The sequence below is a fragment of the Scyliorhinus canicula genome, chromosome 1, assembly GCF_902713615.1.
Source record: "Scyliorhinus canicula chromosome 1, sScyCan1.1, whole genome shotgun sequence".
NCBI lineage: Eukaryota > Metazoa > Chordata > Chondrichthyes > Carcharhiniformes > Scyliorhinidae > Scyliorhinus > Scyliorhinus canicula.
In genome coordinates this window covers 30,363,066-30,376,421 of record NC_052146.1, presented here as the reverse complement: position 1 = coordinate 30,376,421, position 13,356 = coordinate 30,363,066, and the positions used below count along the sequence as shown (strand labels likewise).

The 13,356-nt window shown below is 44.9% G+C and overlaps 1 protein-coding gene across 5 annotated transcripts in view; it reads right to left on the bottom strand.

The window, feature by feature from the left end:
* The window catches only part of ttc28 (tetratricopeptide repeat domain 28), a 965,957-nt gene that overhangs the window by 211,452 nt on the left and 741,149 nt on the right, over positions 1 to 13,356 (bottom strand). For all 5 annotated transcript variants that reach the window (XM_038780339.1, XM_038780595.1, XM_038780507.1 and 2 more), the window contains 2 exons: positions 12,642 to 12,771; positions 10,102 to 10,320 (listed from right to left, as the gene is read on the bottom strand). In XM_038780339.1, the coding sequence (XP_038636267.1) occupies positions 10,102 to 10,320; positions 12,642 to 12,771 (349 nt within the window). The remainder of the gene's footprint in view (positions 1 to 10,101; positions 10,321 to 12,641; positions 12,772 to 13,356) is intronic.

Here is a 13,356-nt window from a genome sequence, read left to right as displayed (position 1 = left end):
CTCATGACCACTCGCGGAGAGACGTGCTTTATTGTGGTGCTCATCTCTTCATGAAACGCTTAATGTAGTCATAATCCATGTGAGCAGGGGTCTTGTCATCAGAAGGTCATCACTTGGCATGATCTTATGCGCTGAAGAGCTTAGGGAGGGCCACATTGTGATACATGTATGTGTAAGGGCAACTTCAAACAAGTTTCTTACTGACATGAAAGGTTCTTTGCATGTTGTCACACACAATCTAGTCATTCAGGGGTTAAATGCAGACACTTTCAAAGAAACATGGGCACCATATATTGCATTCTGGACTTTGCGAAAATGAGTAACCCCATAAAATTGGACGGCCTTAATCATTCCGATTTCTCTCCTTTAAAATGTCAGTCATCTAATCAATACATATACAAATGGTACACTGGCTGATATGACACAAATCCCTCATGACTGCCTGAACTGACCCTATTCCATAAAGTTGAATGTTGTCACTTTTATTGTCACTTTGGTCAGGTTACTGTGACTGCAGGTCATAGAACATAGAACAAGTACAGCACAATACAGGCCCTTCGTACCACGATGCTGTGCCGACCATTTATCCTAATCTAAGATCAACCTAACCTACACCCCTTCAATTTACTGCTGTCCATGTGCCTGTCCAAGAGTCACTTAAATGTCCCTAATGACTCTGACTCCACCACCACTGCCGGTAGTGCATTCCACACACCCACCACTCTCTATGTAAAGAACCGACCTCTGACATCTCCCCTATACCTTCTTCCAATCACCTTAAAATTATGTCCCCTCGTAACTGCCATTTCCACCCTGGGGAAAAGTCTTTGGCTATCCAATCTATCCATGCCTCTCATCACCTTGTACACCTCTATCAAGTCACCTCTCTGCCTTCTTCACTCCAGTAAGAAGTCTGACAACACCAGGTTAAAGTCCAACATGTTTGTTTCAGACACTAGCTTTCGGAGCACTGCTCCTTCCTCAGACCTGGAAGGAGCTGCGCTCCGAAAGCTAGTGTTTGAAACAAACATGTTGGACTTTAACCTGGTGTTGTAAGACTTGGTACATGCATGCTTCCGATCCACATCTCCTCCCCACGGTTCTCATAGGACTTCTATCAGTTACATATCGAGGAAGGAAACCATCTGCTGAGGTTTATCCTGCTTAAATAGGCCTCACCCTCATTTTCTCTGTGCCCTCTTGCACTACTTCCTCAGGATAACAGCCTGCAAAAATATTCCAGATGGAATGTCATCTCCTATGCTGAGAGGCTTTCTCTGTGTGTCGGAGTGTGGGGGGGGGGGGGGTTACCAAAACCTCTCCGTAGACTCAAGCAGGCAGTCAGGAACAAGTTCAAGACTGTCTAGGCTCAATGCCAAAAAACCGAATTGCTCCAAAAAGGTTGTTCCCGACTGCAGTAATTCAAACTTTCACCAGCCATCAGACTCAAAAAACTCCTTACTTCAGCTGGTCTCAGCTGATCCTGGAAACAGCTGTGCCTTATATTTCCCATTCTAACCAACCCCTTGTGCATTGCCAGCATAAATATAGGAAATTCTGGCTGCAGCAGCAGTGACCCTCATTTTAATATACATTAGTGAAATGCATGACTCGAGAGGTGGAAATTTATATGTACTTTACTTTCTGGACAGTAAACTGGCAGAAACAGTTCCTGCCCCAATCGGGCCCTCCAATTCAAACACCAAAAACAATGTGGGATTTTGGACCAATTTGTGCTAAACATCGGAGGGGCGGGGGTTTCATGCCATGGGCCGCCAGGTTGAGTCTACACAAATTCATTTCATATTGAACTCTTGCAAGCAATAAATGGAGGAGACTTTCATCTCATCAATCAGAACTGAATTTTAATGCAGACTGCAGAGAGGGGGAAGAAATCCAGATGGTAGGGATTGGGTGGAAGGGACACATTTCCTGCCTTCAGAGATTTATTCCCAGTTAAAGATTTGAATCTGGTGCTGCAGTGCATTGCAGTTTATCGCTGCGGTAAATCTGCAGTCTCAGTTTTTCCAACAGATGGAACTACCAAGCTGGGATGCCAGCCTCACCAAGGGAAAAAAGAGGGAAAATGGGAGGTAGTATTAATCCTACCCCAGGTATGCCTTGATCGCCAATGCTGCAAGAGGCCCTTATGGACGGTACAGGAATAAAATATATAATATGCACACGAAGGAAGGGTGGTTTCCATTACGTTCTGAAGAACTATAAGTATTAGTGAACGGAATCACTGACAGGAGGCATATTGCTGTGCAAAGGGAATTTTAAGGAATTCCTCTGATTTTGGTTGAGATTTGCAAACATAAAATGAATCAGATTTTAAGAGGCTATATTTACTGCAATTGAAATTGCCAAACTCTACGCAAATTTTTTGCATTAAGTCAGTTCATTGTCTGATGCAAAACAGTTTTGAGTGTGATGTGTTAGAGCAGAACTCATTCCCACATCTTACAAAGAATGCTGCCTAACCTATTTTCTCATTAGGATAGGAATGAAGTGCTTAGACCTCTACAGTCTCCAGTGGGTTGGAGCAGCAACCACATTTATACTGAATCAGCGTCTGCACTGCTACACTATGATCCACATCATTTTTGCTGCCCCCACTCACTCCTCTGAGTCCCAGTGCAACAGTGCACGGCATATACGGCAATTCACCCATTTGGTAATGTTTGGCTGATCCAGGAAAAATATATGGACAATAGATAACAAAAAAAGGGGCCAATTATATGCATCTGAAGTAATTACATATGTATTTTTTTAAAAATTCATCAGTGGTATCTGGGCATCGCTGGCTGGGCCAGTATTTATTGCCCACCCGTGGTGACCCATGGACTGAGTGATTTCAGAGGGCATTTTTGAGAGTCAAACTCTGGAGTCATATCATGCCCAGTCCAGGTAAGGACGGCAGATTTCCTTCCCGAAAGAACATCAGTGAACCAGATGGGTTTTATGACAATTGACAATAGTTTCAAGGTCATCATTAGACTTTTAATTCCAAATGTTTTAAATTTAATTTCCACAGGGGTCATCTCTTCTGTCACCACAACATGGGTGGAAATCCTGGAGAAATGGGTAAAATGCATTTATGCCATTTCACCAGAGTTTCAACCTATTAGCTATTGAGATAATGATTCCTTAAACCCTTGTGCACATTCTAACCCTATATGTCTTAATCCCTTCTCTTTCTAGACATCCATCAAATTGTCTCTTAAACTTGTCAATGCTGTCATCCTCAGTGATCTTTTCTGGTGACTTATTTCACTTTGGATTACAAAAATTCTGCCAGACTTCACTTATCCATGTCTTTTTGATACTTAACACAAGATAGAAGCCAAGTGATTGAGACGTATGAAGAACAATGTTATATTTGTTAACCAACACTGCAGTGTTGTGAAGTATTAATTACTGGTGCTGGTGAGATAGTTATTTTTTTAATATAAATTTAGAGTAACCAATTCATTTTTTTCCAGTTAAGAGGCAATTTAGCGTGGCCAATCCACCTAGCCTGCATATCTTTTGGGTTGTGGGGGCGAAACCCACGCAAACACGGGGAGAATCTGCAAACTCCACACGGACAGTGACCCCAAGCCGGAATCGAACCTGGGATGTCTGCGCCGTGAGGCCGCAATGCTAACCCACTGCGCCACCGTGCTGCCCTCTGGTGAGATAGTTATGACTATTTATCATGTTCGCAGAGTACAATTTTACTTCAAAAACAATGGGAGATGGCATGAAAAGTGTCGAACAAAATCAACAGAGACAATAGGTGCGATCAAACAGCTGCACTGAGCGCGAATCTGTGCGAGCCGGTTCGATCGCGGAAGAGTCCTAAATCAGGACGTGCGCTGGGCGTTGATCGGTTTCCAATCTAACCGGCTCCCTCCCTGTTGGCCCAGATCCTGCCGTGACGAAAAACTAATAATCACCAATTAAGGCCAATCTCCATATCGATAACGGGAAGGACTCCCTATCGAACGGCCTCCCGTGATCTAACCGGCTCCGCAGCGAGCGGTCATGTGGGTGCGCTTTAGAACGCCTATTTGAAAACGTGAAGCTAGGGCAATGGCTGCTGTGGGGATCGGAGGAGGTAAGTAGCAATCTTCGAAATCGGGCAGTCATCCTGGGGCATCGGGGCTTCTGCTCCACTGCTCGGGGTGGGGATTTCCCCTCAGCTGGGGGGGGGGGGGGTAAGGGGTTTAGCTCCCGCGGATCCAACATGACATCCCCTGGATACCAGGAACAACTTTAGCTTCTACCTGTCCACCCCACTGAGCACCCCATAGGCACAACCCTGTCTGTGGTAATATGGTGAAGGTCACTTTAACTCCCTCTGACCGTGGTGGCACTGACTGCCCTGTGCCTGACCCTCCGACCCCCCTCGGGGGAACAGGGTATCCCGTCTGGACTCCATTGCGTCCTTCAGTCTGGCTAGGTCAGCATCTCTGAATCGTGGAGCGGGTCTGCACAATGGCATTTCTCCATGCTGTCTGGGGTTTGCTCTGTGGGATCGGTTTCAGAGCTGCTCCCCCTCGTTCGCAGGGAGCTGCTGGGTGCAGTCCAGGCGTATCAGCTGGCGTGACAGTCCTTTCCGACATGAAGCCCTTGGGGCATCGTTACCGGCCCTACTTGGTCTCGCCGGTCAGACGCCGGGAAGAACCCGACAATTCTCACTCACTACCACACTAAGAAAACTTTCCGTTAGATTGCGTCCAATATTCCTGCTGTTTCTTGCCTATGGACTACGTTGAAGTTATTTTTTACTATTTCCAGCAGTTGTGCCTGATTTCCTATTCTGAGACACACATATTCCAACAATGTAGCCATCTGGGATGGCCACTTACAACAAGAAACATGGATGTTCACAAAGCCTAAAGGGAAATGTGGACAATGTAAGATTCAGGCAGGCACAGAGCCTGAATGTATATTTGTGAGCAAGGAATCCCCACAGCATCGAAACCCCCAACCAATTAGCATTTTAATGGCCCATCTCCGTAAGACAAAGGATTGATACTCAGGAACCGATACAAGTCCAGACATTTTGGCGCCACTCCCTTTACTCAGGAAGCATAAACAACAGGGTCAATGACTGCTTAGGACACGCCCAGCCATCAAGGCACACGCCCCTTTATTGGCTCAGATCGAAGGCAGTGATCGAGAACTGCCCCAATAATTGGGTCCAAACCTATGGACCGCCCAAAAGAGCACGAAACTCCCCAAGGATAAAGAGAGACACTGCCATGTGTTCTATCTTATTTGGACCTGGTGCTCTGGCAGCGTCCATCTCCAATCGTAGCACCGCCAGAAGCAAGTGCAAGTTAAACGCCTGCTACCAGACGGATGAGCCCAGCTGAGCAGCAGTTACTTCTCTAGACCCGATAGATCCAGATTCGAGCAAAGGCTACTGTTCCGCTGACCTAAGCCGGGTGCCTGAAGTTAAGTACAGGTTGTTATAGTTGTTAGGTGTAGTTTAACTAGTAGTGTTTATGTTGCATGTGCAAGTTAATATTATGTGTAAATAATGTACTATTGATCTTGAACTAACTAACTGGTTTTGCTCTTTGATCGATACTCGGTTGAACCTTGTGGCAGTATCATTTGATACCTGGCGACTCTGAAAGCAATATAACATCAATATCTAAAGAATGAAGGGCAGCCTTATTGACTGCCTATTTTTGTAGCAGGTAAAAAAGGCAACAACACCAACCCTGATTAAGTGCAATAATGTAGTACCTAACACAATTTCACACATCCACATCTGGGGCTTATTGCAATTGTTACATAGAAGCTGCACAATAATGCATTCAGAAGGTTATCTCTTTCAACACAGTAAAAACCCATTCTATAAATTAATGTTTAGAAGAGAGTTTGATGGCAACACACTTCAAAGACGTTTTAATAAACCGTTAACTCTTTCTTGAAATGAACCTTAGTAAGGTCCCGCATTGAAATGGATTCAGTATCTGTTGCAGAATGTCCACTGAGCTAATCACGACAAAGGAAATGAATCATAGAACTAATTGACCTCATTTCCTGCATTTAACTATGTAGTGTAGCATTGTCTATTATATAGTCTAACAGTGAAATGAAATGAATGGAAAATCCTGATGTATCTAATTGCCTTTCTGGCTTAAATTGCATCAACTTTGGCCCATTTGTTGTTACACTCCATTTGCACTATTTTCCTCATTCAAATAAGGTAACCTGTCATTGAATCATCTTAAATGTCTGGAGATTAATTGGACACGTAAATGTGAATTGAAAGTTAAGTGCTTAAAAGTATCTGTTACCTTTATGAGCCTGATTCAACTAATTGGGAACAAAGTCCCATAGCGAACGCGTTTATCTGCGAGTTTCCTGGTGCTCGCAGCGCTAAGAAACACATGGCTATACAATGTGACTCACGCTGTAGAGGGGCCTCAGCGGGGAACCCGCAGCCGAGGCCGCACATAGCCCCGTTTTGTACATTGAAGAACTCCGCTTGCAGGAACTTCTCAGAGTAGCGAGAGATCGGGCCGCCATTCAAAAATGGTGTCCCATCTCTGAGGCCAATCCCCCCCCCCCCCCAGTCCAAACGCAGTATGGGAGGGTCACCAGCCTGATCTCACAAGCATGCGCACGCAAAATGCCAGCTTGGCACCTTGGAGTTGCGATCCGGGTAAACCTCTGGAGTGGGGCCTCCCGGCTTCTAACAGCCACACTGCGCCACGACAAACTGCTTTTCAGGCGCAGCGTAGCCATTGGATCGCACCCTATATGTGCCATAAATAAGAATATGCAAATTACTACTAGCTTTAAAGTACGGTTGTATTCATGGAATATATTTTAATTTTCTGGTGAGAGAAAGGAGCCAGAATAATAACTTTTGTTGCAATATTTAATGTGGTGAATGTACTTCACCTAGTCGAGGGCAGTTACCCTTGACCAGTCGCAGACGAAGCACTTGAAAAACTCAATGATGTTGGTCCGGATCAACGGGCACGAGGCCTTTTCGACTCCGGGAGCACGGAGAGCTTTGTCCACCCCGAAACGGAAGTCCATCTCCAGGGTCCCGCTTCCATCTTGGCTGACAACCCCGGGACCTGTCCTTCTGGAGGCATATGAGGAGCCATAAGTCCGACCCCCTGGTCGAGAAGGTCCAGCTGCTGCACGCCAACCTCCAGTACGCCTACATCGCACACCAGGACGGACTGCACGACTCGGTCTCCCTATGAGATCTAGCACCAGCTGATTCCCCTGCCAACACCCCCCCCCCCCCCGCTGCCTACAGCCACCCCCTGCGCCCCTTGCACCCCCCTGCGTCTCTTGTCTTGGCCCGCGCTGGCGCTGCCGTCACACGCCACCGCCTTGCCTACCCCCACCCCCCAACTGCCTCAAGCTCCAGACACGACGCCGCCGGAGTCACAATCTGCAACAACCGTGTCCGCCACATCGCTGAGGAGGTCTAAAAGAATGATCCGGCCTCCAGACAGACTGAATCTCTAATGGAACCCACGTCATCCCCGCTGGACTTGATTTTTTTAACAGGGGGTGAATGTGGTGAATGTGTTTCACCTAATGCATGAGCTGTCTGTATTGCCTGTATAATAATGTGACCCATGACCTGGAAGTGATGATACGGGCTACTTCCAGGTACTGGGCTGGAATCCCGATGGGCTCCGCCTCTGGCTCCGCCCTCACCGGGGCCATATATAGTCCGGCAACTTGTGGGTGGCACTCACTTGTACAGCCGACTCTGGCAGGCGAGTTAATGGATATTAAAGCCTAATGGTCACTCATTCTCACGGTCTCACAGTTAATTGACGGTATCACAACTATCATAGCTGCAAGGAAATGTCTGACATATTTGGAAATATTTCATCTTACTCAAAATCCATTCACTCATATAGAGTTAAAGTCGGACCCATGATTAAATCATCTGATAATAGAGTCATAAAGATCTTGGAACTGACTTTTACACTTCTTCTCACCTCTACTCCCCCGCCCCTAGCCCGGGGTATTTGCAATTCGGAGAGCTCATAAAATTAATCAGGTGACCTCCCCGCCCACTCCTGACCTCCCCCCCCCCATATTAAGATGGCAGCGAGATATCAGGCAGACAGCCTTCCGTTACGCCTATTGAGGCTTTTAAATGGCCAATTAACGCCCAATTAAGGACCTCAATCCACCTCTGCTGTAACTTTTCAGTCTGCACGGAAAGGTGAAGGAATGGCGAGCAGCCATTCAGCTTTGACTGTGCAGGCTGTTGGGATGCAGTGGAGATGCATATCATAAGACCCAACACCCCATCCAAGTTTGTACCCCCCCCCCTATCTAACTTGCCATGTATCCTTGGCCTTGCTAATCTGTTCCACCGCTGCTCAAACTGAGTAGCATCTTCTCTTATTCTTTGAAATGGTAGTCTCAGCAGTGGTCACTACTGTCTCCTCTCCTGGACTACAGAGCTGCCAGTCAATCAGATTGGCCATCAGCTCCCTACGGCAGGACCTGCTCTCCAAAGGGATGTTAGTCCAACTCTGACCGATGAAAATCACCCCCAGTGTAATATCGCTGCAGTGCAGTCAAATATTTGGTCGGCACCCTACTAGAATTCACCATATAGAGTCATTATGACACCAAGGAAGGCCATTCGGCCTATAGAGTCCATACCAACTTGCTGTACAGTAATATAGTCTGTCCCATTCCCCTGCGTTATCTCCATAGCCCTATATATTTATTGCTCATACAATTTCCTTTTGAAATCATTAATGTCTCCACTTCCAGCACCCTCATAGGCAGCATGCTCCCGGTCATTACCACTCGCAGTGTAAAAGAATGTTCTTCCTCACATACCCTGTGCATCACTTGCCCAAATCCTTTCATCTGTGTCCATGGGCTTAGCAATATTAAAGAATAGAAACAACTCTTTTTTTGTCTACCTTTATCGAAACCTGCCATAATCTTGTATACCTCGATCAAATCTCCTTTCAATCTCCTTTCCTCCATGGGGAACAACTCCAAATTCTCCAACCCAACTTTGTTGCTAAAATCCCAACTATCTTGGAGCCATTCCGATAAGTCTTCTCTGCACCCCATCAATAACCCTCACATCCTTCCTCAAGTGTGGTGACCAGAACTGGATGCAATACACTAGCTGTGGCCTGACCAGAGCTTTACAATGGGTCAGCATTACATCCTTGCTTCTGCAGTCAATGGGGGGGAGGGGGAGTGTCCCGGTTCCCAAGTCACATATTTCTCAGCATTGTTCGCTGGTGGCAGCATTCTCCATTCCCGCCGCTTGTCAATGGGATTTCACTATTGAAGCCACCCCATTCCACCAGGAAATACACTGCCAGTGGGAAAAGGGAATCCCAATGGCCGGAGAATTCCAGCCAATAGCTCTTTTTATAAGGTCCACTCTTACGTTTTGTCAAAGAAACGAAAAGAGCTTGCTTTTCCACAGTTCCTTTCATTATCTCACGACATCCCAAAGATCTTTACTACCAGTGAAGTAATTTATGAACTGCCATCACCGTTGCGACATAGAAAATGCGGCAGCTAATTTGAGTATAGATCAATCAAAACAACAATGACAGTTACTCTGTTTTAGTCATTTTTTTTTAATAGGATATACAATTTTCAGGACAGTGAGAGAACTCTCCTGTCCTTCTTCAAATAGTCTAATTGGGTATTAGCAGTGACAGATTTAAAAAATGAAAATGAAAAATGAAAATCGCTTATTGTCACGAGTAGGCTTCAAATGAAGTTACTGTGAAAAGCCTCTAGTCGCCACATTCCGGCGCCTGTTCGGGGAGGCTGTTACGGGAATCGAACCGTGCTGCTAGCTTGCCTTGGTCTGCCTTCAAAGCCAGCGATTTGCCCAGTGAGCTAAACAGCCGGTCTAAATAACCGGTCTTGAACATACATATGGACAACATATGCCAAACCCTGTGTCAGATAATGCCACAGTGCCAAGAATCCGTGTCACAATACGCATAACAGCACGATCAATGTTATGTGACAAGGCAGGCATCAGTGGATTCACTGGGTTCTCCAAGTGGAAAAATTAGGAATATATTTCATTCTTGAGACATCAACCTGTGTCCATACCTGCTCCTGGTGCTAGTAACCAGCTGTAGAGGTACCCAGCAGCTTGTGAATAGTACAGCACCAGGCTACGTTGATTATTGATGGCCTCCAAAATCTGGTCAATGGTGACTGGAGTCAGTGGATCAGATTCTTGCTGTCCAGTTTGCCTTTCTACTAAGAGATCAGCAAATGCCCTTGTTCGTCCTCTCTCTGCGACTGCCAATGCCTCATCGTGACGACCTAACAACAAGGTTATAGAAAAACAAAAGGTGTGAGGGAGACTGGAATGCCCAACTTTCAATTTATTTATGAAAAATATCTATCACCCAACTTAAAAATACACTGGACTTAATTTTCATATGGCACAAGGTCATTATCCTCGTGTCGAGTAAGAATTTTTGATATAGCTTCACCATTCTCGATTCTCTCAATTCTATACATGCAATTGTCTACAGAAATACATACTACAAAATTAGTAAAAATTGTAAGTGCAAAGTACATTCACCATTAAATTCACTATTAAATGAATATCTTTAGTTTGAGAGTCCCAGATTATATATTAACTTATTAACATCATAAATTACAATCAGCTTATGTTGATCCACTGCTAGTATTACTTTGGTTTCTCAAAATTGCAAAGAACTGCAAAATCCATTTATATTTGGACAAACAGTTACATGAAATTTTGCAAACAATATTTTCTTTGTTGAATTCAAGTGCTAAACGTTGCCATCACGGTGATAATGACATTTTGTTTCAAACTAAAATATTATCAGGTCAGGTATAACATTTTGGATACATGGTTAAGCTCCTCATACTTACCTTAAACTTCTGAGAATCTTGTGTTGTATAACAATGACATTTTCCATTTATGCACAGCACTGTATCAGAGTACGGTGGCCAATTAAAGAAAAAAGATCTGCATTTACAAAGTGGGTTTCACAAACCCTCAGGGCCTTCAAAGATGCTTTACTAGAAAATAACTGCATTTGAAGTGTAATCATCGTCGCATAGAAGCTGTAATGACAGCCAATCTGCACTAATGAAGATCCCACATTCCATGTTGAATGAACGACCAGATTAATTTATTTTAGTGGTTTTCATTCCCAGAACGTTGCTCAGAAGGCCCGACAGTGTAGCTGTCACATCATGGTGGCACAGAGTGTTATGTGGATTTGCTGGTGCAGAGAAAAATGGGGCAAATGGCATCCTTCTGCAGCGTAACAATTCAGTGCTGATTGATGCTTCGTCACTGGGCGAAAGAGAAAATTCTAGGGAGCACTGTGCTGATCCCAACAAGGGCAATCCAGATAAATGTGAGGTGATGCACTTGGGCAGGACAAACAAGGCAAGGGAATATATGATAAACGCATGATCTTAGGAAATAACGAGAATTAGAGGGACCTTGGTGTGCATGTACAGGAGGGCAGGTGGATAAAGTGGTTAAAAAGGCATATGATATACTTGACTTTATTAGCCAAGGCATAGAGTTTAACAGCAGGGAGGTTATGCTGGAACTGCATAAAATGTTGGTTAGACTACAGCTGGAGTATTGTCTGCAGTTCTGGAATCCACATTATAGGAGGAATATGATAGCACTGGAAAGGTTGTGGAGGGCGTTGCCTGGCTTGGAGAGTTTTAGTTATGAAGAGAGATTGTATAGATTGGGGTTGTTTCCCTTGGAGCAGAGGAGACTGAGAGGGGACAAGATTGAGATGTATAACATTATGAGGGGCATAGATAGAGTAGACAGGAAGAAATATTTCCACTTGGTGGAGGGATCAATGACCAGGGGGCACTGATTTAAGGTCAGGGGCAGGAGGTTTAGAGGGGATGTGCGGTGAAGATCTTTTACCCAGAGGGTGAAATTCGCTGCCTGAAAAGGTGGTGGAGGCACAGACCCTCATAGCATTTAGATGTGCACTTGCGACGTCAAGGCACACAAGGCTATGGGTCAAGTGCTGGAAAATGGGATTAGAATAGTTAGGTTGTTGCTTTTGAACATCGCAGGTGCGATGCGCTGAAAGGCCTTTTCTGCTGTAGACCTTTAAGACTCTGACTCAAGCCACCGATCAATTACCCTCCCTCTCACCCAGTTGTTAGCTGTTGCATGAGAAGAAAGGTAAAGCAGAAAATGACGGCAGTGACACAGTGGTTAGCACTGCTGGCTCATATCACCAGGGGCCTGGGTGCAATTCCAGCCTAGGATGACTGTCTGTGTGGAGTTTGCATGTTCTCACCGTGTCTATGTGGGTTTCCTCTAGGTGCCCTGGTTTCCTCCCATAGCCCAAAGATGTGCGGGTTAGGTGGATTGGCCATGCTAAATTGCCCCCTAGCGTTCAAAGATTAGGTTAGGTTGCAGGGATAGTGCGAGGGAGTGTGCCCACTTAGAGTGCTCTTTTGGAAGGTCGGTACAGACTCAATGGGCCAAATGGCCTCCTTCTGCACTGTGTAGGGATTCTATGAAAGAAAGGTTGGCTGGGGGAAAAAGAATGACTTCTGCTCATATGTCAGGGATTGACGAAACTCATCCAATTGTCCGGCCCTGGAACTCTGCTTACCCAGGCTGACCAAAACACGCTGTAGAGCTTGGTAGGAAGACGTTTGAAGGTCAAACAGTGAAAGTTTATAATCAGTGCTATGCTGTGCTTCATGACGGATATTTTCAAATAAGGCAGATGCTCTGTAAAGCTGGAAAGGAAAGGAAATTTACTTTAATGAATATTATAAATAATCCATCACATGCAATGTTTTGTGCATCAGAATAGCCTTCATTGGAGTAGACAAGCAAGCTTGTTTCATGAAGTAATTATGAACCCAACTTGTTCAACACTGCGCAGAGTGACTCATGGGAGTCCCAAAGCCAAGATTTCTAATGTTTGATTTCAGTATCACCATGTCCATTACTGCATATGCATCATAAAATAGAAGCAATATTTGCTTACAAGTTACGTATTTCACTATTTTGACACAAAAATCTCAATTACATTCCAATGTTTTTTGTAATCACCTTCTTCCCTCTTTTGGGCCTCCGCTATGCTAACTTTAATTCTCCAGTTAGGTATAATTTTCCAAGGCCGCTTTCACTGCTGCTTTGTAAGAGACTATTTGGAAGTGCAAAAGTCTAATCTGAAATGGGCCATTGCTATGGTTTTATTTTCCTTCCAATAGTGACAAATCTTTGCTCAACAGCTTTGTGAGTATGGAATACGAGCAATCTATTCATCCTGTATTGCACATTGACTTCACAGAGTACTAAAGAACATTACAGCACAG